This window comes from Vulpes vulpes, chromosome 5 (genome assembly GCF_048418805.1).
Source record: "Vulpes vulpes isolate BD-2025 chromosome 5, VulVul3, whole genome shotgun sequence".
In the NCBI taxonomy this organism is placed as follows: Eukaryota; Metazoa; Chordata; class Mammalia; order Carnivora; family Canidae; genus Vulpes; species Vulpes vulpes.
This window is the reverse complement of record NC_132784.1, coordinates 8,896,185-8,923,901: the sequence shown is the minus strand read 5'-3', so window position 1 is coordinate 8,923,901 and position 27,717 is coordinate 8,896,185. Positions and strand designations below refer to the sequence as shown.

At 48.3% G+C, this 27,717-nt stretch overlaps 1 protein-coding gene across 8 annotated transcripts in view; it reads right to left on the bottom strand.

Moving 5' to 3' along the window:
- Window positions 1-5,230: 5,230 nt before the first annotated feature.
- Window positions 5,231-27,717, bottom strand: part of CLASP1 (cytoplasmic linker associated protein 1) — a 263,096-nt gene continuing 240,609 nt past the window's right edge. For all 8 annotated transcript variants that reach the window (XM_072757530.1, XM_072757533.1, XM_072757532.1 and 5 more), the window contains 3 exons: window positions 18,472-18,678; window positions 16,776-16,892; window positions 5,231-8,409 (listed from right to left, as the gene is read on the bottom strand). In XM_072757530.1, the coding sequence (XP_072613631.1) occupies window positions 8,323-8,409; window positions 16,776-16,892; window positions 18,472-18,678 (411 nt within the window). In that variant the 3' untranslated portion in view covers window positions 5,231-8,322. The remainder of the gene's footprint in view (window positions 8,410-16,775; window positions 16,893-18,471; window positions 18,679-27,717) is intronic.

Genomic DNA, 27,717 nt, shown 5'->3' with positions numbered 1-27,717 from the left:
GGCTGTTAGGACACTGGATGGAATATGACATTCCCTGAATGGTGGCCACGAATCTATTCTCAGGGGTCAGTGACTGCCCTACGGAAACTAAATATTTGAGAGTTTCTAGGTCTATCATAATCAAAAGAAATAGGAGACATCTAAATCACCTTATAGCTTAGTATTCTCACACATTATTGTTTTTAGATAATGAAATATTTGATTATACAAATACATATGTGTATATATATGTATAGCATACATGTTAGTAATGAGCTATAAAAATAAAATGAACACCTGTGAGCCTACCACCCAAATTATGAGCCAGAACATCATCAGCATCATTTACTTAGCTGCCCACTTCTCCTTGTCTTGTTATCCTGTGTTAAAGCAAAATACACAATGGAGACCAAACTTGAAAATACCCTGGGCAGACACAATTGTGTAAGCCACGTAGGCAAAACTAGACCCAGCTCACTTCACGAAGGAGCGTAAGTGCAAAACCGTGTTATCCTTGTAAATGTCTCTGATAATCATAAAAGGACACTTAAGCCCATGCAACGGTGTGCAATAATCAGTTTGAACCAATCCTTTGTCATCTAGAAACCCCATCGTGATTGCCAGTCATTGTCAAGGTCAAACAAGTTCCTCATGTTCATTTTGCTAAACTCTCACTAAATACTATTTTACTTTTTTTTTTTTTTAAAGATTTTATTTATTTATTCATGAGAGACATAGAAAGAGGCAGAGACACAGCAGAGAGAGAGAAGCAGGCTCCCTGCAGGGAGCCCGATGCAGAAGTTGATCTCAGGACCCCGGGATCACAATTGGAACCAAAGGCAGACGCTCAACTGCTGAGCCACCCAGGTGCCCCACTGAGCTGGTTTTAATTGTTGCTCTCCTGGATTGTTGACACGTGCCTTCCCCAACCAACCAACCATTCTCCCCCAATTTTTTTCAGATCTACTTACCTGGTAAAGTTTAACCACAACCTATGTCTCTCTGAAAGACACATGGTTACTTAGTTTTGGTTATTTTCACCTTTAAAAACTTCAAAAAGTGGTAAGGTACTCTACACATTCTTCTGGGGCTTTCTTTCACCTTGAAGTGGTGTTCCTAAGATTTATCCGTGTAAATAAGCTGTAGCTGTAGTGTATTCATTTGCCCTTCGTATCAGACCCCACCATGTGACAAAAGCCTTGACAAAATCTTTGTCCTCCCTCCTGGAAAGGCCAGTTTGAGCTGTGTCTTGTCTTGCTATTAGGAATCAGGCTGCCTCCAACACTCACATTCGTCCCTACAACTATCACGTCTAGGTTTTTCTAGGGCATGCCTCACGAGCGGGATGGATGGGTGGAAGGTACATGAATGTTCAACTTTACAAGAAAATGCCAAACTTTTCCAGAATGGTCAGACTGCTTCTCCTCATTTTCTGGCTAGTAGAAGTTGAAAGACTCGCCAGAGTTTGCAAAGATGAAATATGAAGGAAACCAGCATCAGGACCCAGAACTGACCCCTAAGTCCAAGCTCACTCCTTCACTTAACTGGTTTCATTGACCACCGGACAAAAAGTAGTGGCCAATACAACCTGCTGGGCTGGGGCCAGGGCACTTTTAATTTTTAAGTGATTTGCAGATATACCACGAGGTAGACACCACTGGCACTCTGCCCATTCAGAGAAGCAGCAGAGAGGAAGAGTTTATGCCCTTGACCCCAGGGACGCAGAGCTGGGACTGGGACCCAGGCAGTGTAGCAGCAGCAGCTGTGTTCTTATGTGTCATGGAAGGGCCTGGAAGTCCTAGAAAGAGCTCTAGGTCATTGGGCACACCCTTGCAATCACATGCTACTCAAGGAACTGCAAACTAGTCATTCATTCATTCATTCATTCATTCATTCATTCCTCGTCATGAACCAGCACATGGGCTGTATTGGGAATACAGATGTAAATGAGACAGGCCCGGTTCCTTCCCACAGGTATGGGTGAAGCAGACAAATAATCATACTAACAGATATAAACATCGGGTAAGAGAAGTAAAGGGACTAACTTAGATGCTTCTCCAAAGAAGTAATGACCTGGCATTTAAGCTGAGACATAAGGTACCTGTTAAAGTTACCCAAGGGAAGTGTGTGTATAAGTGTATGTTGCTTGTGTGTGTGTGTGTGTGTGTGTGTGTGTGCATGCAGGGGTGGTGGGCCTTATAGGCCACATTCAGGATTTTCAAATGTTATCCGTGTGTGTGTGTGTGTGTGCGTGCGCGAGCGTGTAGCTACTGCAAGGTCTGAAAGCAAAATGATAACACATCAAATGAACGTTCTTAAAAATACCAAGTGAGGGGGCCCCTGGGTGGCTTAGCGGTTGAGCATCTGTCTTTGGCCCAGGGTGTGATCCCGGGGGGGTCCGGGATCCCGGGATCGAGTCCCACATCAGGCTCCCTGCACGGAGCCTGCCTCTCTCTCTGGGTCTCTCATAAATAAATAAAATCTTTAAAAAATAAAAAGGAAAAAAATAGCAAGTGGCGTAGCTTTAGGAGGGAGGACAGAAGGCAGGAGGGGAGGGGAGGAGAGGATGGAGCAGCCCCTCTGTGGCTGTGCAGGGGGAGAAGAGGCGGTGGTCCCCGGGAGGGGAAGGGGGTGGGAGCTTCAAGACCCACTGTGGACATGGGGCTCGCTGTACTTGGGAGCTGGGGCAGGATGAGGGAAGGGCCTGGCGTCAGCATCCGTGTAGGCGGAAGCCACCAAAACGGGGAGCAGCAGGTTTGGGAGACCAGCTGGAAAGTCCGACCCTACTCCTCCACCCGCCCTCAGGACTCGGCAGGCGTGGGCCGGGCGGGGGGCGGCAGGTGGAGGAGTACCCCGGGGAGAGGTCTCCTGAGACGCTGTGGGGGCTCAGGGGCAGCGGGGCCCCCACCCCTCCCAACCCTTCACTCCTCTGCTCCTTTTACAGATTAAGAAATTGAGGTCATCCTAGGCTGGAGTCATTTGGGTCAAGTTCCAGACCCTGAAACACCCGAGTTGGGTTCAAGATCCAGACTTCCAGACTTCCTGCTCCCAGGTGGGCCCCTTCCCCCTCCCAGGCCCAGGGAGCAGCGCCCGGGGTGGGGGTGGGGGGGTGTAGGCACAGTGTGGACGGGGGGGGGGGGGGGGGGGGGGGGGGGGGGGCGGGCGGTGTAGGCACAGTGTGGACTCTACAGGCCGCAGACGGGGAGGCAGGAGGCCAGAAGGGGGGCGCTGATGGGTGCTGGAGCTGGGACACCTGGTGCCCCAAGCCCTCGAAGGCAAAGGTGGCCAGGGCGGCCAGCAGGCCGGGGACAGAGGCAGGGGTCCCCCAGCTGCTGGGATCGTGCCTGCAGAGGGGCCCAGCGCCCCAGTCCACCCCCGGCCCCCGCACTGGCAGCAGGCCCCCGCCTGAGGAGGGCACTGGTGTGGAAGCATTTTAATGTTTTTTAAATACATAATCTGGGACTAGATGCCCGTTCACATGACCTTTGTCCGTTCTTGCCTGGAGCAGGAGTTAATAAATACTGGAGGGAGCCGAGAGGCCAGGGGGTGCGGGCGAAGGCTCTGCGGGGACAGCTGTCCCCTGAGCTGGGGGAGCTTTGGTCTGGCGGTGGGGGCGGTTATGTTGTTTGCCCCGGACACTCCTGGCTCCCCCGCGCTAACAGCACCCCACGCCCCTCCCAAAGTCCTAGTCAAGAGACTAAGCTGGACGGTCACCTCATTACCTGAAAGGCCGGCGACGGCCCGGCCAGCACGCCGAAGCCCCGTGCTGTTCGCCCCATCCCGGACCAGCAGCATCGGCATCACCTGGGAGCTTGTTAGAGACGCAGGTCTCGGGGCTCCCCCTGCCCCCGCCCCGTAACCCCCCCAGAACCCGCTTCTCTGGGGTGGCGCCCAGCAGGCTCCTCACAAGCCCCCTGGGGGACTCCAGGAAAACTGTGGTAAGGGTGGGAGGCAAGGGAGGCTGGGAAGACACCTGCTAGACAAGGGCAGGGCCTGGAGTCTTGCCCTGACATTTGTCACCATCTCGTTGAGGCTCTTCCTCGTGACTCAGTCCCCCTGTCCTGGCCATTGAGCGTGACAGCACGTCCCTTATCTGCATCACGGAACTGGTGGAAAAACCAGGACGATGCAACGTGGGAGAATTCTCCCAGGCCGAAACGCCAGACTCGTGGTGTTCGTGCTGCGTGTCTGCTCCACGTCCCCCACACCCTCGCTGGCGACCGGAGAAGGCCAAGGGCACACACGGTATTCAGGTCAGTTTCCAGCTCGGGCGCCCGGATGGCTTCAGGGAATCCCGGAACCTTCCCCGATCGAGTACAAAACCCAGTGGGTGCAAAGGTGCGCGCCTGCGGGCGGGAAGGGCCTTCAGGCCCCCGGGGGCCTCGAGCGTGGACCCAGCGGGCCTGGGGACCCGCGCCCCCAGCCGTGGCCGGGAGCCTCCCACAGACGGCCCGGAGAGGGCCCCTGCCTCGCCGACCTCTGGCCCCCCGGGGGTTTTCCACATTCGCCAACTCGGTGGCGGTGGCGCGTGCAGGCAGCTGGCGGGGTGGCCTCCCCCGCCCCACGCTGTACCGGCAGCTCCCCTGACCTCATCGCCTCGAAGCCGCACGGTCCCACCCGGAGGCTGTTCTGGTTCCGCCTTAAAAATGGAACCACTGGGGGGCAGCCCGCGGGGGGGGGCGGGGGGTGCTCAGCGGTTTAGCACCTGCCCTGATCGGGTCCCACGTGGGGCTCCCTGCATGGAGCCTGCTTCTCCCGCTCCCTCTGCGTCGCTCATGAATAAATTTTTAAAAAAGTGGGGACTGGCCTGTGTGGTGGGTGGTGGGGGGCTCACAGTCATGGGTGGTGGTACTTGAGGGGCGTCATGGGACCCAGTGGGAAACTCCCCATCTTTTTTTCAGTAGAAACCTTCAAATAAGCGGGTCGGTGCCCGGGGTGCCCTGCTGCGGTCCTCCCAGGCCCATGGGCCCCTCCTTCCCAGCCCTTCCCCGAGGCCCAGACCTGCCCCCACCCGAGCCCATGTCTGAGGTCCCGGAGCTGGCACTGCCCGTCTCAGCCAAGCCCACCTGGGGTCTTTCTGCTCAATCCTTCCACTCCACAAGGTGGCAGCTCCCGAACGCACAGGGCAGGTGGGACGTTCTTCCCAGAGACGGACTTGTGGGCGCCGAGGAGAAAGCTCCCGTGTCGGAGCCTCAGGGAGACGCGATAAGCCGTCTACAGGGAGGAAACAGACTGCTCCAACGCAACAAACTGAATTAAGTTTCATTTATTCTAGGGCAAACTCAAAAGGGTTTTTTTTTGTTGTTTTCTTTTTTAGCAAATCCTAGCACATTATTAACAAAAAAAAATCTGTACATTTGCCATGATACACTTGAAAGTGAAACAAATAAGATATAAATACAGATATGGATGTAACATGAAAAGCCCCCAAAAAACAAAAACAAAACCCAAAAACCCAACCTGGGGGTATGGGGACCATGCGTGTGAACACAGTGCTGACAAAACTATTTTGGTGGCTGATAGTTTTCAGAGCGTTTTTTTCTCATTTCCAAACATCATTGTTAGCAAAGTCCTGGTGGGATTCTACAAAGTTCTTATTTGCTGTTAACGTGTAGTATTATGCTTGATAAATAAAGGGCGGCAGGGAAAGAAAAGGACTGATGAGACCAGAATCAGCTGCATCACCTGCACAGGGGAGGGTAAGCCAGCGGGAGCCACAGGGAGGCAGTCCCGGGCTGCCCAGTAAGGCGCACGCAGCCCGCATACTCCAAGGAGCTGCGCGCCCACCCTGGGCCTCAGCCCGCCGGCCTGTGCCACAGCCAGAGAAGCAGGAGCCAGGCACGTGGGCCCCAGGGGGAGGGCCGCGTGGGTCCCTTGCGGGTCCTGGATGGGCGGGTGAAGGAGGAGGCAAACAAAGTTTTGCAGTTTTGGGGTTTTGCTCTTTTGTGGTGTTTCGGCTCAATGGGAGGCCTGCAGGGAGGCGGCGGCAAGGCGAGGCAGCGGCTGCTGTCCGGATTCGGATTCGGAGGGCGGCAGCGGCGGTGGGTGCGGCTCCCTCCCCGTGAGGTGGTGGCGGCATGCGAGTCTCCCCGGTGAGGGCAGCGGTTTTGATTGAGGCCGAGAGACCTGTCAGTGATTGTATCTCTCTCTAGGTCGGGAGATTGAAGGTTGGGGGAGTGACATTCAAGGCTAGCCCTTTGTGAGTACTATGAGGACATTCAGCAATGTTCGAGATTCTTCCCAACTGCAGGCAGTGGGGGACCGTGAGGCCACGGAGTCCGAGAGGTCAGGAGAAAGGTCTTTCCAAACGGGTCAGGTTTTGTAAAAGAACTCATAAATAACCTAGCCGGGTGCACGTTTCTACAACAGAGGAGGAATCAAAAGGTGCCCTGACTCACTTGTCGAGTGTAAAAATGAAATCTCATTAGTGAAATATTAACAAACGGTATTTATCAATGAAAGTAAGGCCTGGTCCTGCTATGTTCTGAGCCAAAAATAAGTCAATAATATTCAACCACTTAGAATGCACCCCTGAAGTTCCTTTGACAGCAGCAGTGGGGTACTTCCCTCCATGTGCAAGATACCCCGACACACACACACACACACACACACACACACACACACTCTCTCTCTCTCAGTGAAGGCACCCTAGCTTCACTGTTCCTGTTCCTTCAATTTCAGTGCCTCGTTCCAAATAAAGTATCGAAACTAAATTCCGAAGGAAACTGAGCGATGCGCGCTAGTGTTACAACTTCCAATACACGCTGGAGGCTGGGGGCAGAGGGCTCCGCGGAGGTCGGCGGACGCCGTCCCAGTCTCTGCCGCTGTGCTGCGGGCCGCAGAGAATTCTGCATCAGGACAGCAAAGGCCTCCTTAAAAAATACCACCAGGAGAGGCATTTCCCTGAGGGAAAAACCAGTTCCAGGGAGAGAGAGGATAGAAGGCTTTGTGATGGCATCAAGGATTTCCATTTGGCTTTAAGAATTTTGTTCAAAATGTATTTAACCAGATTCCAAATCTATAGTTCCTTTTACCGGAACAATCAAACCCTTGAGAAAAATTTTTGAGAAGGGTAGTTTCTCTGGTACTTTCTCACTGGAGAAAAGGAAACAGATTTTAAAACTGGATTCCAGGTCCTGCGTCTCTGCAATTTGCCGGCCGCCAAATTACGTTTATCTTAAACAAAGACTATTTCAACCGATGAGCCAGGAAGTACTTCTGTCCACACAATTAAAAAAAAAAAAAAAAAAAAAAGACTCTGATACCTGGTCTCTCTGGACTTTTCTTTGATCTTAATCCCAAATGAAACCGAGAAGTCGAGAAGTCAAGACCAGGATGGCAGAGCTGCCACTGACCAGACTGACTAAGAACACTCCAGAATGGAGCAGCTTAGGCAGAGGCTGGGCGTGGGAGGAAGACGGACGGTGCTAAATCTGAAAATCCAAACCACCAAGCGCTGGGGGGTGGCAGAGGCCCTGTCTGCATAGTGCCTGCCCAAGATCTGACTAGTGCAACACGCGCGCGTGAACACACACACACACACACACACACACACACCTCCTCTCGTACCTTCCATGCTTCATTAAGGGCCATGTTAGGCACCCATGAGTGGACGCTACAGATTTACCTTGATTCTTGTGTTTGGGTTTAAATGAAAGAATTCTTTCAACTGGAAGCTGCAGGTGGGGCCAGCCAGCACGAGTGGAGCGTTCAGAGGGGTGGGGAGCCCATCCTGGAAGGAGCCTGCAGAGGGGGCCCCAGGCCTCCAGTCTACATAGTGTACAAGCAAAATCCCATGCAGCTGTTACAAAACCATCTCCAGGCTTTTCTCTTCTTGCCAAGACTTGACTCCTGTTCTTAGTAGGTCTCACGATATAATTGAAAGACGGATGATCCTTTCCTGGCATCATAAGCCAAATCCAGGAGGAAGTAAGCGAAGATGAGAGAGAAGCACAAATTAACAGACCGTCCTCAAATGTGATTAACTAAGAGAAAATGCTACTTTCTACCAAGTATTGGCTAGAGAGCTCTGATTTTTTAAAACTGCACCCCACACACATGGTTTTATGGTCTCAGCAGGCTGTACAAGACGTGTTTAAGTATGGCTCTTTTCTTTTTCCATTCGTTTTGTATGAAGACTGCAATACAGGCCTTGCTTCCTTTACATTCAATACCAGTAAGATTCTACACAAAAGCTGGAAGGGACCAAAATACTGATTGTAATAAATATTTGCGGGCCTCCTTGTACTGACTGGGCAGCCGATGAGGGGGAAGGTGGGGGAAGGTCTCTGAGAGGCACCACCGATTGCTTCTAGGGCTACACGAAGAGACTCTGGCGCGCCATTAGCTGTGTGTGGACACATCAGAGGAGGAGCTACTGTTGCTGTTCGTGGTTTGGGCCCTCTTTATATATAAGTTTAGTAGCTTCATCTGCAAAGAGAAGACACAAACGCATTAGCAAGAGGAAAGCAATCAGAAAGTAGACAACAAAAACAAGCCCAAGTGACAGTAAGAAAACAGCACGTCCCTTAGTTGAGAAATTCATTATACGAACATTTTCTGAGGACCTACTACTCGTGCAGCATACACCTGCCAGGGCCAGCATACACCTGCCAGGGTCTTCTGACCTTCACATCTTTGATGAAGCTGCTCCTTCCGCGTGGCACACCTCTCTCCACCCCCATTTCAGCCGCCTGAAGCCTGCCTCAGTGTGTTCATCTAGACACACGCATTCCTTTCTCTTGCCTCCTGTGGCATGGGTGGGCACCTCACTGCACCTCAGCTTGCGCTGCCTCATGCTGTAGTCAGCAGTGCCTCCGTGTGCTCCTTCCAGCACGATGAGCCCTCCTTGAGGCCAACACCATGTCACGGAATCACATCACCTTGGACAGGCACGGTGCTTCACAAGGAACGGGGCTTTCCTTTTTTTTTTTTTTTTTTAATATTTATTTATTTATGATAGAGAGAGAAGAGAGAGAGAGAGAGAGAGAGAGAGAGAGAGAGAGAGAGAGGCAGAGACACAGGAGGGAGAAGCAGGCTCCATGCTGGGAGCCCAACGCGGGACTCGATCCCGGGACTCCAGGATCGCGCCCTTGGACCAAAGGCAGGCGCTAAACCCCTGAGCCACCCAGGGATCCCCTAAAGGGGCTTTCCTATCCGAGATCTCATCTGTTTTCAGCATAAGCCCCCAGGACCCTCCAAATACATAAAAAAGTGCATAACGTGGTAGGTTTTCAAATGCTTCTTGAATGCTACCACGTTAGTATGTCATGCAGAAGGGGAACACCCATAAGAATCCCACATAACACACAACTTAACGATTGAGGGGATCACAACGTATTTCCTATCCACAGCTCTTTGCCTGCCTTGCTCTGAACAGGCCATGAGGCTGAGACAAATATAAGCCAGCCTGGGGGGAGGAGAGGCTGGCCTCCAGGGGCACCCAGGAAGAGAGGCTCGGTGTGGTGCACGAGAAATGGGGCCCCTCAACGACAACGGGAAGCAGAACAGCAACTGTATGGGGTTCCCAGGAGAGACTAAGTCTCCCTGACATACTACTCAAAGGTGTATGTAGAGAAAGAACTAAACCACTGTGTTGTGTGTTTTTCCACAAAGGGAGTCAGCAGTAAGCATCTGAGGCTCACTGGTTCTGTTCCAGTCCAGCGCAACAATCTCCTCATGTGAGTACCTGTACTGCTGCCTTGGTCTTTTTTAACTGAGTGGAGTATGGCTCAGTTTGCTTTTCCTTCCTCACTGTTTAAAATCTTAAACCTTTTATTTTATTTAAAAAATTTTATTTTATTTTTTATTTGGAGAGAGAGAGAGAGAGCACGTGCACGAGTGGGGAAGGGGCAGAAAGAGAGAGGGGGAGAGAGAGAAAATCTCAAGCTGACTCCCTGCTGAGGAGAGAGCCAGACCCAGCACTTAATCCTGAGATCATGACCTGAGCTGACACCAAAAACTGGAGGCTCAACCAACTGAGCCACAGAGGTGCCTCTGAGGGGAGTGCCATTATTTTACATGGGGATTCTAATGTTCTAAGGGTAAACCAGGTTCAAGGGAAACCCTATTCATCAGACAAAGCGCCAGCCTGAGGCATACCAGATCCGGCAGTTCTAGAACCAACTCCACCATGAACTAGTTGTATGACTTCAGGCAAAACCCTTTTTCAGCCTCAAACTCCCCTCCTGCAAAATGAAGAACAGTAAGAACATGTCCACATACCTCCAGTAGCTCCTTAATCAGAAAATAAGTCCTCCGAACACCCCTCTCCCGTTCCTCCCCGAGCTATTCCCGAAATGCCCTCCTGCAGTCTACTCCTGCCTCTCCCTCTGCAGCTCAGCCTCATGCTGCCAAGCACCACAGTGTACTCTTTACTTCCAATGAAAATGGTGAGACTCCAGTCAAAAGACAGAACTTGGGAGGATGAGTTAGGAAAACATGGCCCCACTCTAGGCTGTCTATAAGAGACTCACTTTAGGGAAGATACAATGAGGCTGAAAGTGAAAGGCTGGAAAAAGACACCTCATGTGAACCATAATGGAGAGCACAGGAGTAGCTGGGTAAAATACACTTTAAATCAAAAAACTATAGGAGACCAAGAAAGTCCTTCATCATTCATAAATGGTTAATACACCAAGAAGATACAAGTACAGACATTTAAGCATATAGTATCACACCAGCAGAATAAAAGAAGAAAACACCTCCTGCCTCCTCCAGGAGGCCTTTGCCTTTCCTCCTGCTCCACTGGGCCTGTGACCCAGTCCCTGGGTCAGCTACATGCTGGTCACTCCTGGGCTGCTCTGCTGGTGGTTCCTCTGTGTCAGTCCTGCCCCCGGATGCATTTTATGCTACCCTGCGGCAGGACAAGATTTTGCTTTTCCCACACGCCTTAGTGGTATAGTGAAGAGAGCAGCTCCCTAACCCATACTTGTTGAATCAGCATTTGTAAAGAAGAAAAAAATGTTCTAGAAGCCAAGACAGTTCTATTTCTGTGAAAGGCTGGTTAAAGAGGAGTTGCTAAACACTGTTGTACTTATTTGAAGCCAAAACCACTGAAGTATCTGCTGGCAAAGTCCAGAAAATAAGTGCAAGTATAAGAAAAAGATGTTCATAGAGTTAATGACACATACGTGTTCAGTAGCTCACAAGGAGCTTTCGTGGATTCTCATATTTGAGCCTCATAAAGATCCTTTGAGGGAGGCAGCACATGTTCTCTATCTTATAAATGAAATCGTTGGCATTCACTTGCTCTGTAAATTGGTATAAACTCAAATTACAGACTGTTACAAACTTAGGATGTCAGATGTAATCCCCAGAGCAATCACTAAAAAAACAGCTAAAGAATATACACAGAAGGAAATGGAAATAGCTCAGTACACAAAGAAAGCCTAAAAGGAGGCAGTAATGCAGAAAAATAAGGACAGACACAGCTCTATGGCCTATAGAAAACATATGCTCAAGTGACAGAAGTCTCTCCACCTCAGTAGTTACTTCCAATGAAGATGGTGAGACTTCAGTCAAAAGACAGAACTTGGGAGGATGAGTTAGGAAAACATGGCCCCACTCTAGGCTGTCTATAAGAGACTCACTTTAGGGAAGATACAATGAGGCTGAAAGTGAAAGGCTGGAAAAAGACACCTCATGTGAACCATAATGGAGAGCACAGGAGTGGCTGGGTAAAATACACTTTAAATCAAAAAACTACAGGAGACCAAGAAAGTCCTTCTATATTCATAAGTGGTCAATACACCAAGAAGATACAAGTACAGACATTTAAGCATATAGTATCACACCAGCAGAATATAAGGAGAAAATGCTGACAGAATTGAAGGGAGACAGTTTTACAGTAAGAGCTGGAGACTTCAAGATTCAGTTCTTAAAAATGGAGAGAGTAACCAGAAAGAAGACAAGGAAATCAAAGACTTGCAAGCTACAATGAACCAACTAGATCTAACAGACACATCCAGAACATGCTACCCAGCAACAGGATACTGGTTCTTCTCAAGCACACACAGTCCATGCTCCAGAACGGGCTGTGTGTTAGGTCACAAAGATAGTCTCAACAGATTTACAAAGAGAGATCCCACACAAAGTGTCTTAAATGACCACAACTGGACGAAGTGCGAAGTCCGTAAGACAAAGAAGACTGAAGAATTCCTGCATTTGTGGAAACCAAACAACACCCTGGTAAACAGCCAACGAGTTGAAGAAATCACCAGGAAAATCAGAAGACAGCTTGAAGCAAATGAAAACAAAACACAATGTGCCCACACTTACAGGACGCGGTACACCTGGCCAAGGAAGGAAATGTGTAGCGCAAATGCTTAGGTTAAAACAGAAGGAAGGGCCCATAGCAATCACCTAACTTTACATCTTAAGGAACTAGATAGAGAAGAATAAATTAAACTCAGAAGGAAGGAAATAATAAGGATTAGGACGGAGATAGAGGAAACAGAAAAACAACTGAGAAAAAAAAATCAATGAAACCAAAAGTTGGTTCTTGGAAAAGAGCAACAAAATCGACACCTAAGAAAAAAGAAGACTCAATTACTAAAATCAGAAACAAATGTGGGGACATTACTAACTCTAAATAAACAAAAAAGATTGTGAGAGAACACTATGAATAAACGTCCAGCAACTAATCAGATAACCCAGATGAAATGGACATATTCCTAGAGAACATCAAACCTATCAATGCTGAATCATGAACAGAAAATGTGAACAGACCTGGAACTAGTAAGGAGACTGAATCAGTAATCAAAAATCTCAAAATCTCATAGGTGGTGGTGGCCCCGTGGCAGACACAGAGATGCAGATCTTTGTGAAGACCAGGTCGGGCAAGACTATCATTCTCAAGGTTGAGCCCAGTGACACCACCAAGTATGTCAAAGCTAAAATCCAAGACAAAGGAGGGCATCTTGCCTCACCAGCCTCAGATTTTTATGGGCAAACAGCTGGAGGGTGGCTGCATTCTCTCAGACTACAATATCCAGAAAGAGGTAACCCTATACTTGGAGCTTTACCCGTGGGGTGGCAACATGGAGCCTTCTCTCCCCAAGCTGGCCCAGAATACAACTGCGACAAGATGATCTGCTGCAAGCATTCTGCTCACCTGTACCCCTGCTTCACCTGCTGCAAGAAGTGTGCCACACCAACAACCTGCACCCCAAGAAGGTCAAATAAGGCCCCTCCACCGGCTCTTCCTTTGCCTGCAGGGCCATCTCTTGCCAGGACCCTGAGGCCCTGGGGCCTCACTAACGTTTCCCTTTCATTGACTGGAGCAATAAAACAAAAACACAAACACAAACAAAACAATAAAAACTTCTTACAAAGAAAAGCCCTAGTCCAGATGGATTCACTGATAAATCCTACCAAACATTTAGCAAACTAACACGAATCCTTCTCAAACCTCTCCATGAAATTGAAGATTAAGGGACATTTTCAAACTCATGCTGTGAGATCAGCATTGTCCTGATACCAGAGCCAGATGAAGAACAGGAAACTAACTACAGATCAATCTTTCTTATGAACACCGATGTAAACATTCTCAAGAAAAGCCTCACAAACTTAATTCAACAGTGTATTATTTTTTTATTTTTTAAAACGATTTTATTTATTTATTCATGAGAGACACAGAGAGAGGGGGTGGGGGCAGAAGCAGGCTCCATGCAGGGAGCCCGATGCGGGACTCAATCCCAGGTGTCCAGGATCACGCCCTGGGCTGAAGGCGGCTAAACCGCTAAGCCACCCGGGCTGCCTTCAACAGCATATTAAAAACAGTATACACCATGGCCAAGTGGGAACTGTTCCTGAAATTCACCGAGAGCTCACCATATGAAAACCAATCGATATAATATACCACATTAACAGAATGAAGGGAAAAAAGAAACCACATGATCATTTCAACTGATATGACAAAATTCAACACCCTTTCACATAACAAAATTACTCAACAAACTAGGCATAGAAGGAAACTGCCTCAACATATCAAAATCTACATATGGAGAGCCTACAGTGAACATTATGCTCAATAGTGAAAGACTGAAAGCATTTCTTTGAAGATCAGAAACAAGAAAATGAGGCCGACGTTGCCCACTTCTTTTCAATATAGTATTAGAAGTTCCAGCCAGAGCAATTAGACGAGAAAAAAAATAAAAGGTCTCCACACTAGAAAGAAGTAAAACTGTCTCTATTCATAGATGATGAAAGATCTTATATGTAGAAAATCTTAATGATTCCTCCAAAAAACCGTGCTAAGACTGATAGATTCAGTGAAGTAATAAGATATAAAATCATCAGTTAATGGAGAAAGGGTAGTCTTTTCAAAAATGGTGCCATAGAAACTGGATGTCCATATGCAGAGAAATGAGATTAGAAGCATTACCTAATGCCATACAAAAATTAACTCAAAATAGACCAGAGACCTGCATGTAGAAGTTAAATTACAAAACTCATAGAAGAAAACATAGGGCAAAAGCTTCACAACACTGGATGTGGCACTGATTTCTTGGATATGGCACCAAGATCACTGGCAACAAAAACAACAGAGCAACTGGACTTCATAATTAAAAAATTTTACGAATCAAAAGACAAGGATTAGTATCCAAAATGTACAGAGAACTTCTAAAACTCAACAATTAAAAAAAAATTCAAAAATGGACAAAGGACTTGAGTAGACATTTCTCCAAAGATACATAAGTGGCCAACAAACATATGGCTGCTAGCCCTTGGGAAGGCTACCATCAAAAAAAAAAAAAAAAAAAAAAAAAGAGAAAAGAATAAATGGTCAGTGGTATGTAGAGAAACTGGAGCCCTTAGGTGCTATTCTTGGGACTGTAAAAGGGCACAGCCACCGTGGTAAAGTTATTATAGGATTCGGTGATTCTAGCCCTGCACAGATACCCAAAGAATTGAAAGTCAGGTCTCAAAGACACATTTGTACACGCATAATATACAGCACTACTCACAACAGCTACCAGCTGGCAAGAACTCAAGGGTCTGTTACAGAAAAATGGGTAAGCAAGCTGTTGTGTGTACATATATTGGAATATTTTTCAGGCTCAAAAAGGAACAACATTCTGGCACATGCTACCACATGGATGGACCTCAAGGACTTATTCTAAGGGAAATAAGCCAGTCACAAAAAGACAAATGATTCCACTTTTATGAGGCACCTGAGTAGTCAAATTCATAGAGACTGAAATAGAATGGTGGTGGCCCGGGGCCAGGAGGAGGCAGTAACAAGGAGCTGTGGAAGAGTGATCTGATACGCCTGGTTACACAGAGAAACAGGAATTCTTTTTGTTTCTAGTCTAGAAAACTGAGGCAGACTTACCACTATGTCTATCAGCAACCAATTTTTTGTTGTGGAGATGCATATGAGAGTCTACAAAGTTTATATTAACACACCAGAGCTATCACATCTAATGCCTGCAGGATGAATCGGGCTAGCAAAGCAGAACAGTGCGAGGGCCAGCCTCCCTAAGCCCTGTTAGTGGACTCAAGCTGTAACTGGCTCTGGGACAGGTTTGAGAAAACACCTGTATCTTCTCAGTGCATGATTAGAGCGGTAAACAAGGTGATGGGACAGCTGCCTTACACAGGAAAGTGAAAACTTCCAGACAAAACTGGGGTCTGATATTATTTGGGGATGAGTTTTAAAAATCAAATTCTCTTTGTGAATACTGTCTTCTAGTCCCTCACGGCTGGTATTTTTCAGATCATGGCTAGGGTAAGGATCAGTGAGGAGCCTTTTTATAGGAGGAAAGGAAAGGAGAAAGTGGCAAATGGAATCAAGGAAGCCCCCAGATCATTTATGCGCACCTGCCTCACTCACACCTTCTGACCTAGCTGCGTATTTCTGCCTGCAGGAAGAGTCAAGTGTCTCCTTCTGGGTCAGCAGTTCTCCAGCAGGGGTGGTGATTCTGTCCCCACCGGGTCATGTGGCCACATGGAGACTTCATGAGGACTACCACAACTGCCAGCAGGGTGCTACGGGAATCTACAGCTGGCAGGCAGGAGTGCTGCTCATCTTCCTGCAATGCCCAGGACAGCCCCAATAACAAAGTGGCCCGAGATGTCAGTAGTGCTGAGGGGTAAGTCCTGTTTGGAAAGAGGCAGGCAAGCTGTCTGTGCCAGAACTCCAGGGAAGCAAGGCTCTGGCTGTGATGCTCACCAGCTAAGCAAAAGAAACAGCTCTGTTTGGAATGAACTCCATGTTGACATACTTTCCTCCCGTGCAGTCCCTGAAGCAGCCTTGCCACAAGGCCGGAGGCTGAGGCCGGCAAGGCCCAGGAGTCAAGCTGCTACTCCTGCCCTTGCCTCTCCTGCCAGAGTTCGGGGTACCATCTGCTCTCACCTGGCAGGCTCTTCAGATTTTCAGTTTATTTTTAAACCAATAAGCACTCTAGACATTCTCAGCTGCAATGAGCCAAAAGGTCTTGTGTTCCACATCCTGCCCCTGATTATAGAAAACTCTGAAAGAACATGAGAGGCAATAGAGTGAGGGAAGAGCCTGGTTGCTGGAGCAAGAGCTCTGTGTGCCCTTGGGCAATTAAATGCAGGATAACTGTCCTCGTCCCACGGAGATGTTGTCGTGAATGAATGCACCAACACATGTGAAGTGCAGACAATAGTATCCAGGACTTGGCAAGCACAGGGCGAGAGCCTGCTGTCATGACTGTTGACGCCCACAAGGGACCCAGGCTGTCTGGTGGCCAGAGCTGCAAACAAGCAGGTTCATGACGGCTGGCAGAGCCCAGGTGTGCTCTCGGCCCATGTAACACTATACATACCTTGCTCCCCGTGAGCTGGGCAAGGTGAGGTTTCAGCTCTTCTCCAATTACGGAATAAATTGCCACTAAGCAAAACACGCTGGCCTTACGCACACTACTTTCGGTGTTGTCATAACCCTACAAAGTCAGAGGGGACACAGAAAGGAAATGAGATCAAAGATCCGCTTGACAGGCAATGTCTCATTAACATTTCCACAAATACCCTCATAGTTCAACCTTGGACTCGTTGTTGCTAATATAATAACCACGACACACATGAGATTTGCCATGGAACCCAGAGACAGCTCTCGCCCCACAGAGGTCAAAACTTAATAGAGTCGAGAGTGAGCTGGTTCCTGGGGTTGGAAGCAGAGGCTGACAAGTGGCGCACCGTGGTCTGCTGGTGCTGCTTAACATGAGCTGCCAGAGCAGCACCACCCAAAAACCATGCCAGAGAGAGAACGGGAAAGGAAAGCAAGGAGGAAACATAGCTTGCTTCTTTCACATTTCTCCCAATGGGTAATGTAAATCTTTTTTTCCCCCTAAATTTCATTTATTTTTTTGAAAGAGAGAGAGCACAAGCATAAGCAGGGTAGGGAGGAGTGGAGGGAGAGGGAGAAGCAGGCTCCCTGCTGAGCAGGGGTCCAGGCCCGACCAAGGGGCTCGATCCCAGGATCTGGGATCATGACCTGAGCTGAAGGCAGACACTTAACAGACTGAGCCACCCAGGCCCCCTCTCCACCTCCTGGCTAAAGCAAATCTTGTGTGAAAATCCCTTTTAAGAAATAAGAACTGCATCCCTCGCTCAGGTGGGCAGAACCTCTGTGCCACCCAAAGATGGCTGGGGACGTCCATCCTCTACAACTGGGCCTCGATCTACTGTCAGCCTGGCCTCTGACTCACACTCAAATGGGGACTACCTGCTGTTCTTCAAGCAGGCCTGAGGAATTTTCTGTCTATATGTAAATTCCCAACCCGAGTGTTCGGCAAGTGACAGCATTTATTAAATCGTGAAGCTGATTTCTCTCTACCTTCTGCACTGAAACCGCACTCTCCCTCCAGGGTCTGACTCTAAACCAGCTCTTCTGTGAGCCCTTCTCTCTCTGCCGCCCCAGCCCGGACATCACCCCTCGCACCTGATCTCAGAAACCTCCACACGCACCTACAGTAACCCGGCACCTGGTGCCACCATCTAGAGCCACCTGCATAGCTGTACTGTGTCCCACGCATGCTCAAACACCCTCGGGGCGGTGCCGCAGCACTGCAGAACATCTTTTCTCTTCCAGAGTCTAACTCAATGCCTCACACTTAGAAGGCTTTCGGTAAGTGTTTGCTAGATAGGAGAGGAAGGACCATTATCTGATCCATGGCTCACATTGCCCAGGGCTGCGGCCCACGGATGTACAATAGGGTTTTGCTAAAGAAATGAACAACAAAAATAACCAAAATATATTTATAGTAAAACAACTCCTAGAGCCACAGTTCTAATCTGCCAGGAAGATCTTTCAGCTACATTCAGGGGAGGGTGCAAGGTGTCCAAGCCACACAGCTGCACGGCCTCTAAAGCATAGGTCAGAGCCTGCCTTTTCCTCCCTGCCCCTTGAGTGAAGGAGGAGCGCACAGCCCCCATATCCCCGGGGGGCTGGGGGGCAGTGCCTGCTCCGGACCTCACAGCCCTGAGCAGACAGGAGCCGGCCAGCCACCGGGAGGGGCCCACCTGTAGCAAGCCCGGGATGATGTCGGCAAGGAGCTGCAGCAAGGACTCCTTGGCGATCCTCTCGACGACTTTGGTCTGCATCTTGATGGCAGCGAGGTTGATGGGGTAGTCAGCGGTCTGGATGATGGGGCAGAGGACTTTGATGCACTGCTCTGGGTGGATGGAGCTGGCCAGTGTGGACGCCGCCTCCTCGGCAGCTCTCACCACCTGAAACATCAGGTCCCCCACATGAGTGAGCTCCCAAAGACCAAGTCACACCATTGCCTAACTTTGGGAAGCCAAGTGACAGATTTCACCTGGTGCCTCGTGCTAACGTGGTACAAGATATAGGGGGTGTGCAAAGGCAGGCATGGGGATCCTGCTAGAAACCCTGGAGAGGTGGTTCTCCAACTGTCCCCCACCCCCACCCCACCGCCCTCCCTGGCAGCAGCATTCCTGAGAACATGCCAGAAATGCAAATTCTCTGGCCCCAACCAGGACTGGATGAATCAGAAACTGGGGGAGGGGTCAGGTGGGTGGTTAATTTTTTTTAAAATTAACTTATTTTAGAGAGAAAGAGCCCACAAACAGGGGGAGGGGCAGGGGGGGAGAGGGAGAGAGAGAGGGAGAGAGAGAATCTCAAGCAGATTCCCTGCTGAGCGCTGAGCTGGGCTCAATTGATGCAGGAGGGCTCAATCCCATGAGCCTGAGATCGTGATCTGAGTCAAAACCAAGAGTTGGACGCCAGGTGCCCCCCAGCAATAAGCACTTGGGAGTCTCCCATATGGAAAAATTTGTGAGTCTTTGCCCTTTCTCTACAAGATTAGGGCCTAAAAATATAGACGCTTTCCAACAGTCCACAGGACAAACGCAATTAAAACAATTCAAGAGAAACCTGGAAGAAAAATCGGAATGGCTTCAATATTTAGGATTCTGTGGAGGTGCCTAAATGTAAAGGAGTTGGGGAAGCACCGCAAGAACTCTCTGGGTTTTTCCTGAGGAGATTCTTAAGGAAACTTGCTTTTCCAGGAATCTGTGCCTGTACCACATTGCCTTGCACTTTGAAAGAAGTGGGTGAAATGGAGACTTGGCCAAAGGAGCGGCCTCTGACCTCTGAAGAGATCACGATGCACTAGCATACAGTGAGCACTTGTACTGGAGGCCACCAGAAGGGCCACATGAACTCCCTGTAATAAAGACAGAAGCTAAATGCAAAACCCAGCAAGAACAAAGACTGCAGGCTCTGAGCTCAGAGAGCTGGTACCTGATCCCAGCCACGCCACTCCCCGGTACTAGACCTCAACTCCCCATCTGTAAAACAGGGATACTTAACAAATATCATTTAATACATAGTATCAAAATGTACTAGGTTTTCAGAAGAGGAAGTCACTTCTGTTAATGGCACAGAGATACATATATATATGGTAAACAAAAAACCAAACTGCAAACATATGCATTTCCTTATGAAATGTAATGAAAATCTAGTACTTTTCTTCTACTGCTGGCCCTGGACTGGTCATTCCACCCAGATTCTTCTCTGCTTTGTGTTCTATTTGAAACAAGTCAGCTGTCCTTAATTCAGCAACAAGATCAAGGTTTTCAGCTCAATACTTTAATCACCCCAGTGTTCTTGTGATTGAAGCCAAGACTGACCAACACGAAACAGCAGACTGACCATCTGGGAGGCATCTTCTAGACCTGGGCAAGAGTGCGCTAAGACGCTGGTGCCTACAAGCCATGGAGGAGAGGACACACGCTCTGCATGAGGTCACTATAGGGCCCTGACTGAGGCACTGCCCCCCAGAGCCCTAGCATCTCTCTCTAGGAGGGGCAGGGGCAGATCTCAGGGCGCCACACTCATGGCTTTGGTAAAAGACACAGATCAGCCTTGTGTTCAGCTGGGGCTATGCTGCCTTCTGAACAGGACTCGCTTCCTGGAGTGTGCCTCATCGTTCTGTGCATCTGCTCCGCTCTCAGAACAGTAAAGTGAAATCCAGCTTCTGACACAATCCTCTTCCAACAAAAGGGGGTTGAATTCATCTCATTTAAAAATAGCTATATTTAACAAGCCAAGAAAAAGAGATAAAATGGAATCCTCACAATGGAGCAGTAGATAACTTGGATTGACATATATTTTCCTTGTATTTATTATGGTGGTGAGAAATCTCAGAGAGGAAGACACAGACATGGCCAACACGCACATGAGAAAATGCTCTGCATCACTTGCCATCAGGGAAATACAAATCAAAACCACAATGAGATCCCACCTCACACCAGTGAGAATGGGGAAAATTAACAAGGCAGGAAACCACAAATGTTGGAGAGGATGCAGAGAAAAGGGAACTCTCCTGCACTGTTGGTGGGAATGTGACCTGGTGCAGCCACTCTGGGAAGCTGTGTGGAGGTTCCTCAAAGAGTTAAAAACAGAACTGCCCTACGACCCAGCAATTGCACTGCTGGGGATTTACCCCAAAGATACAGATGCAATGAAACGCTGGGACACCTGCACCCCGATGTTTCTAGCAGCAATGTCCACAATAGCCAAACTGTGGAAGGAGCCTCGGTGTCCATCGAAAGATGATGGATAAAGAAGATGTGGTCTATGTATACAATGGAATATTCCTCAGCCATTAGAAATGACAAATACCCACCATTTGCTTCCACGTGGATGGAACTGAAGGGTATTATGCTGAGTGAAATAAGTCAATTGGAGAAGGACAAACATTATATGGTCTCATTCATTTGGGGAATATAAAACATAGTGAAAGGGAATAAAGGCGAAAGGAGAAAAAATAAGTGGGAAATATCAGAAAGGGAGATAGAACATGGAAGACTGAACTCTGGGAAATGAACTAGGGGTGGTGGAAGCGGAGGAAGGTGAGGGGTGGGGGTGACTGGGTGGCGGGCACTGAGGTGGGCACTTGATGGGATGAGCACTGGGTGTTATTCTGTACATTGGCAAATTGAACACCAATAAAAAATAAATTTATTAAAAAATATTAAAAAAAAATAAAAATAGGTATATTTAAGACTGATCATGCTGCATCAACAGTGGAGCTCATGTCCCAATACCCGGCATTTACCACTATGAAAAACCTGGAAGGAAATGCATGAAATTTCCACTCACTATCTCAGGGTGGTAAGATTATAGGGAATTTTATTTTCTTCTTCGTATTTTTTATATTGAAAAATGGCAATGAGCATCATAGTAACATTCATAGCAAGGAGAATGTGTTTGTAAAAATCTACTTCAGGTGTCTTTTTGAGATCAGGAAAAGTTAACAGTTCACAGGGGAGCAGGGAGGATGGGGTGCTGCATTCTAAGACCAGGCAGCCTTTGTCTTCCAGAAGTGATTCTGAGCTCTGGCGTGGAGTCACACTCCCTGGGTGTTAGCGGAGCCTGGTGACTCTATACGGGATATCGTTATGATCTTTATAATAACTATTCCTATTTCTGTTCATCTCCTGTTTCTGTAAGCTCTCTTCTGCTCAACTAGAAAAATCACTGTGGCTAACCATGTGCCCTCCTTAACCAGCAGAAAGATCTTTTTCCTCAACTCCTAGAATTTTTTCTCTATTCCTGGTACCAAATGTATGATGCCTTACATTCTTGCCAACATTTTTATGTGTCCCCTTCTTCCCAAACAGGCTGCAAAGACCTAGCAGACAGAGGCTGGGGCATGTCCTTTGTACCCCAAAGTACACAGTAGTAAGTAGTAAATGTACACACAAAGTACATTTATCAGGTGTTCAACACTTATCGATGACTGAATTGCATTGTGTCTGTCGATATGTTCCTATTCAAAGAAGCCCCACCTTCTCGAATTCTCAAAGTGTTCTTTCTTGTTAAAGCCCTTTTGAACATTCCCTGGGAGGGGCTGCTATCTCCTTAAGGCACTGACCAAAGTCTAGGGTCTCGTTCAAAAAGCTCACACTCCCATCACCTGGCCAGCACGCTCATGGACACAACACATACACTGTGGGGGCAAAGACTGGGATTATGTATTAATCCTTTCAGGAGTCAAAACAGGGACAATGAACAGCACATTCAAGGGTGAATACTGTGTACATGTGAGAAGACAGCTGTCAAGAACATCCATGATTTACCTGTGTTTATTATATATGTGAAAGGTCAGGCTTGGGTAAAAGAATCTTATTCTCAATAAGCCCATAACAGCGATTCTTCTTTTTTTGTGCGTGTGATTTTTCTTTCTTACGACAATTCCCCCTGCCTTCTGTCTTGTGCTCTGTGTGTCAGGGACCAAGCTCAGACCTCAGGCCACAAGAATGAGGATGACGGTGGGCCCTGGGGTCCCTGCCTCAAGGTGCTGGGCAGGGTGGGCCAGTCTGTGCAGAAGGGCAGCATGAGGTTACAAAGCCCCAGGGGGCTGTGGACCAGGCCACAAAAGCAAACAGGGACCGGAGGGTGGGGAGCAGCAGCTCTCTACCTGTAGAGCATCCTGCAGTTGGCCAGTAGATGAAAGGAAGTTGGTGAGGGACGTGACGCAGAACAAATGTCTGGGGAAGGCTTCCTGGGTGTTCTGCAGGGATGCCTTCTGGTTCAAGGGCCCTTGGTCATGCAGAGCCAGCCCACCACGCGTCTGCCTCCTTCGCAGTAGGCAGGTGGTCTGGGTTAGCCAGGCAGTGAGCTCAGCCTCCCCAGGTACCTCAATACAAGCAAGCAGACTGCCCTGTCAGCAGGCATGCACTCAGTCACACTGAGTTCATCGCCCTCCACTTTACATATATAGGACAATGAGACGATTTAAAGACAGCCCACTGTGATTTTATTCTTGCCAACTCAATCTCCTGGCAAGGCACAGCTTTTTCCACACAGGTGGCCCTGGTGTGCACACATGACCTTTAACCTTTCAGCCCAAGAAGGGCAGCTCCAGAGTTGCATGGGCACATTCTCAGTCTCTGAGCGCCGTGTGGCAGACAAACCTGAGTTCATTCCTCTGGCAAGATGCTCAATCGGTCTGAGCCTCAATTTTTAAAAAATTCTAAAATGGGGATTTAAAAAATGACAACTTTGACCGAATACTGGAGTAAGAGAGACAACCTACCACTGCCTGCAGCTAAGGGGCCCCCAGGGGCAGAGTGGAGGATCCAGGGGCTCTGGGGCCACCAAGAGAGCTGAGATCTGACCAGAGGACCCCTCCGACCTGGCCTAGTGCCCACATCAAGTGGGTGGGACATTGCCAAGACTCTCTAAAAAGCTAACCCAAAACAAGGCCCAAGTCTGTCAAGACGGCATGCAAGGCCAGCAAGGCTTGGCTCCTGCCTGCCCATTTAGTGGGGTTTATGCCCTCCCTGTGCCCTGGTCAAGCTGAGGGCTCACCCTGCACATGCACTGCAGGCCACTTTTCAGAGCCCTGGACTAGCCCTCTCCACTCCTCCTCACTGTTGCTCACTTGTGCTCTTCACCTGGCTGGCCCAGGTCACCCTTCAGGACTCATTGGCTGTAGTATGGCTCTGGGAAGCCTCGAGTGCACACCTTCATCACTGCACTCACACACCCGGCTGGAGTGGTCTCTCCCAGTATACTCTAAGTCCCCTGAAGGCGAGATCTTATCTAAGTCATACTTTCACCCTCTGCGCCCAGTGTCATGTCCAATACACACGAGGTGCTCAGTGAATGTCAAACGAATTCCCCCACAGTGTATGTATTTTTAAAAATGCTCATGACTGGCAAAGTCACCTCTGGGGCATGCCTCACTGATTTGCATTTACATGTTCCAACCTAAGAGCTAGCCCAGAAAATGAGGAGGAAGCAAGATATCTATAAATGACCAACTTGAGCCTTGGGCAAAATCAACTGTGGAAGGCCTAGAGGGTTCCATTCCAGGTGTCACGCCTGAAAGGCAACAGCTCTGTCCTTTGGAAAAGAGACTCTGGTTCAGGTTCACTTTTTCTAGTAATCAACTGTTTGAAGAGGGGGCAGTGTATTTCTCAGAAGACTTCCACCATGCCACGAATTACCTTAAGATAAAGTGCTTCTCTTCCTCCTCAGCACACGCACATCCCTCTGGTTGCTCTATGCCCACGGTGTACTAGGCACGTGGCTGAGTTCCGCACCGCTAAGCAGACAGTGGAAGCGGCGGGGGGGAGGGGGAGGGTGTCCATCTCTTTTCTAAGCTGTTCTCACAGGGAGACCATGCTCTGAAACCCATGCCCTTCTGCTGTGTGAAACCACTGTTTGTAAGTACCCTAACATACTGCTCAGGAAGTGTGGTACTGAGTGAGGAAACTTGTATCTTAATTTTCAAACGTGGGGGAAAAAATAGCAGGGTCAGGAAACGCTGGGTGACTGCAGAGAGCCAAGGCAAAAAACACTGATGCACAGGAATCCATGCTGAAGATCCTGCTGGGAGCTGGGCAGCAGCTCAGTGGGTGCAAAGACAGGCTTGGAAACAGCCTGGGATTCAAGGGTCACAGTGGCACTTAACAGTCCTGGAGGGACCAACCCAATATGCCCCCCCCCACCCCCCGACCCTCAGGGTGAGAACTCCATCTCATCGTTAAGGTGTCCTTCTCCTCCCCTCCTGCCTCTCCGTGCTCTCTTGTCATTCAGCTGAAAGGGAGCTACCTAGAGTCAGATGCTAGGCCCAGACTTTCACATCTGCTGGGCTGAAATCCAAACCCAAGGCGAACTTCCTCTTATAAAACTCCACCAATTCCCCATGTCACCCACATGAAGCATTTAATCGAATGTACCTAATATAAAAAGGTTTACAAAAAAATATCTGAAAATAAAAATCCAGAAGGTGTACTTCAAGATGGCAGGTTTGAGGCCTTCTCTCTTCCTGAGGTTACAGAAAGTTTCCCAGGACAGACCTCATTTTTGGCAAGCTGCCTCAATCACGGTGAACTTTAGGTTTTGCCTCTGTGTTCTATGTAACATAAGAAGCAAAGATTATAAATGTAAGCAAACAGACAGCAAAAGTAAACATGGGCACCAGAAAGAAAAAAAAAAAAGGAGAACAATACTGTTTAGTAGACAAGGTGGCCAGAAGTGGTAAGGATTTTAAAAAGGGGGATGGGGCATATTTATGACAAAGCAGCATCAAGCAGGTTATAATCCACCTTGAAGTGATCAAAACTGTTCCAAGTCTGATTTTGCTACAGTCTGGTTAGGAACATAAGGATTCTTTCTTTTCAAAGTTAATGAAATAATAGTAGCTAGCTAGAAAAAGCATAATCTCCTCAACTAACTTTAAAAAAAAATGAGATCATTACTCAGAATATTAATGAATGTTTGCTTAAAGATAAGGTTTCTTCTAGAGCACAGAACCTGTCAAAAATTTGGATTGTGTGTTTTAAGTTTGCAAAGTTTGATTTGGCTCTGTCACAGACATGCCATAAAAATTGGTTCAATTAAAAAAGAAATTTTTTAATGCATAAAAAAAGAAAAGAAAAGAAAAAACAACAAGCAAATGTTCCTAAACAATGACAATCAAAGAAGTCTTCCGGGTGGGGCATACATAGTTTCGTGCTGTAATCCTGTGGAAGCTAAGAAAAAGCATGATGCCACCTTCTGGGGAAAAGCTGGAAAGACCTTATACAAACGGGATCCGCACAGAGTTTTGGGATCCACCAGGATCCTGGTGGGAGTCGGCCACAGGTGAGGGATTGGCACTGCTATAAATGCCAGGGTTACGGTAGAGTGCCAGCATGGGCTGGGACCTGCCCGTGAGTCCTCACTTAGCTAGGCTCAGTACCATAACAGAGGGAGGAAAGAAAAAAAGCTCCAGGTTCAACATCCATAGCCCTGAGTTTTGGACCTGGTTCTATCATCAGCTAGTGAGACAGTCTGGGGAGAAATTTCTTCTACCTTCCAAGCCTCAGGTTCCCTCATCAGAAACATTAGGGGAAGAATGTAAACCAAGAATTTTCTTATCTTGGGTTATATATAGTCTTATTTTCCACCCCTACTTGACACGTGCTGTCCCTTGAAAAAAAAAAAACACACACGAAAAATTTCAGGAGGCCAAGTCTGAATGATGTCTAGCAAGAGGACCATCACATCCCTGCCTGGAAAGCAGACTCAGAGCAACACACACTCTCTCAAATGCATTAAGGCAGTTAAGGGGGAGACTCCTGTCCTACCCTAAGGGGCAGAATTAGAACCAAGAGGAGAAAGTGCTGAGGAGTCAGAAGGGTCCAGAACCTAGGATGGTACCAGATATAGGACTGGCCAGTCTCTCAGGAGGGATGGAAGAGACCACCTAAATCTCAGATGGGAAGCTGGGCAGCACACAGAAGCCTCCTCCACTGCATCTCCAATGTCCATCTCTCAAATCTCATGGTGTTTTCCTGCCTGAAGGGGACAAGTGACAGCTACTCTAGCATAGACCTGGATAGATTTGGCCATGCAGCAGCCCCAAGACTAAAGCTGTGCTTTCCATTGGGTTATGTTTGCTCACCCAAATTTATTTTATTTTAAAAAAGATTTTATTTATTTATTCATGAGATACACACATAGAGGCAGAGACGCAGGAAGAGGGAGAAGCAGGCTCCATGCAGGGAGCCCAACGTGGGACTCAATCTTGGGTCTCTGGGATCACCCCCTGAGCCAAAGGTAGACGTTCAACCACCGAGTCACCCAGGAGTCCCACTCATTCAAATTTAAATAGCCTTCTTAGACGTATTTAGGAAAGTGCAGTTGTATCTGCTTTGTGTATAATGCCAACAATTCTGTCAGCATCCGCCTACTTTCTTCAGTGGAAAAAGAGAGAAAGGATGGTCCCTTCGGCTTTTAGCAATGAGCCCTGCAAGGCAGGACGCATCCCTGCTACCCTGGTTGACCCAGTGTACGTGTGTTCTAGAGACCCAAAAGCACCTGGGGCTTGCCCACAGTCACGTACCGAGTAAAAGGCAGAAGGAGGATGAGAACCCAGGACTTCAAAGTCTCAACTCAACACTCTGATGTTGAACAATGGCCCTCTTGCCTGTTTCTGAGTAGGCGGACTTTCCTGAAGCAATAGGAGCTAAAGAGCAGGAGTCACGTCGGGCTCCTAGGAGGGCCAGTCCACCAGAGGGGAGCAGCTGCTCCCTCACCCTGAATAACACTGCAACGGCAGCTGGCGCTGCCATTCAGAACCAGACCCTCTGCTTGGCACCTCACAACAACCCTTCGAGGTAGTAGAACACGGTATCTCTGCTTGACGTTCAGAACACAACGGCAGTCTGGGTCTCAGGGAGTCAACCCAGGCATGTCTCTGAAGCCCATGCTCCTTCCTCCTGGCTGTGCTGCCCAGCTCACTG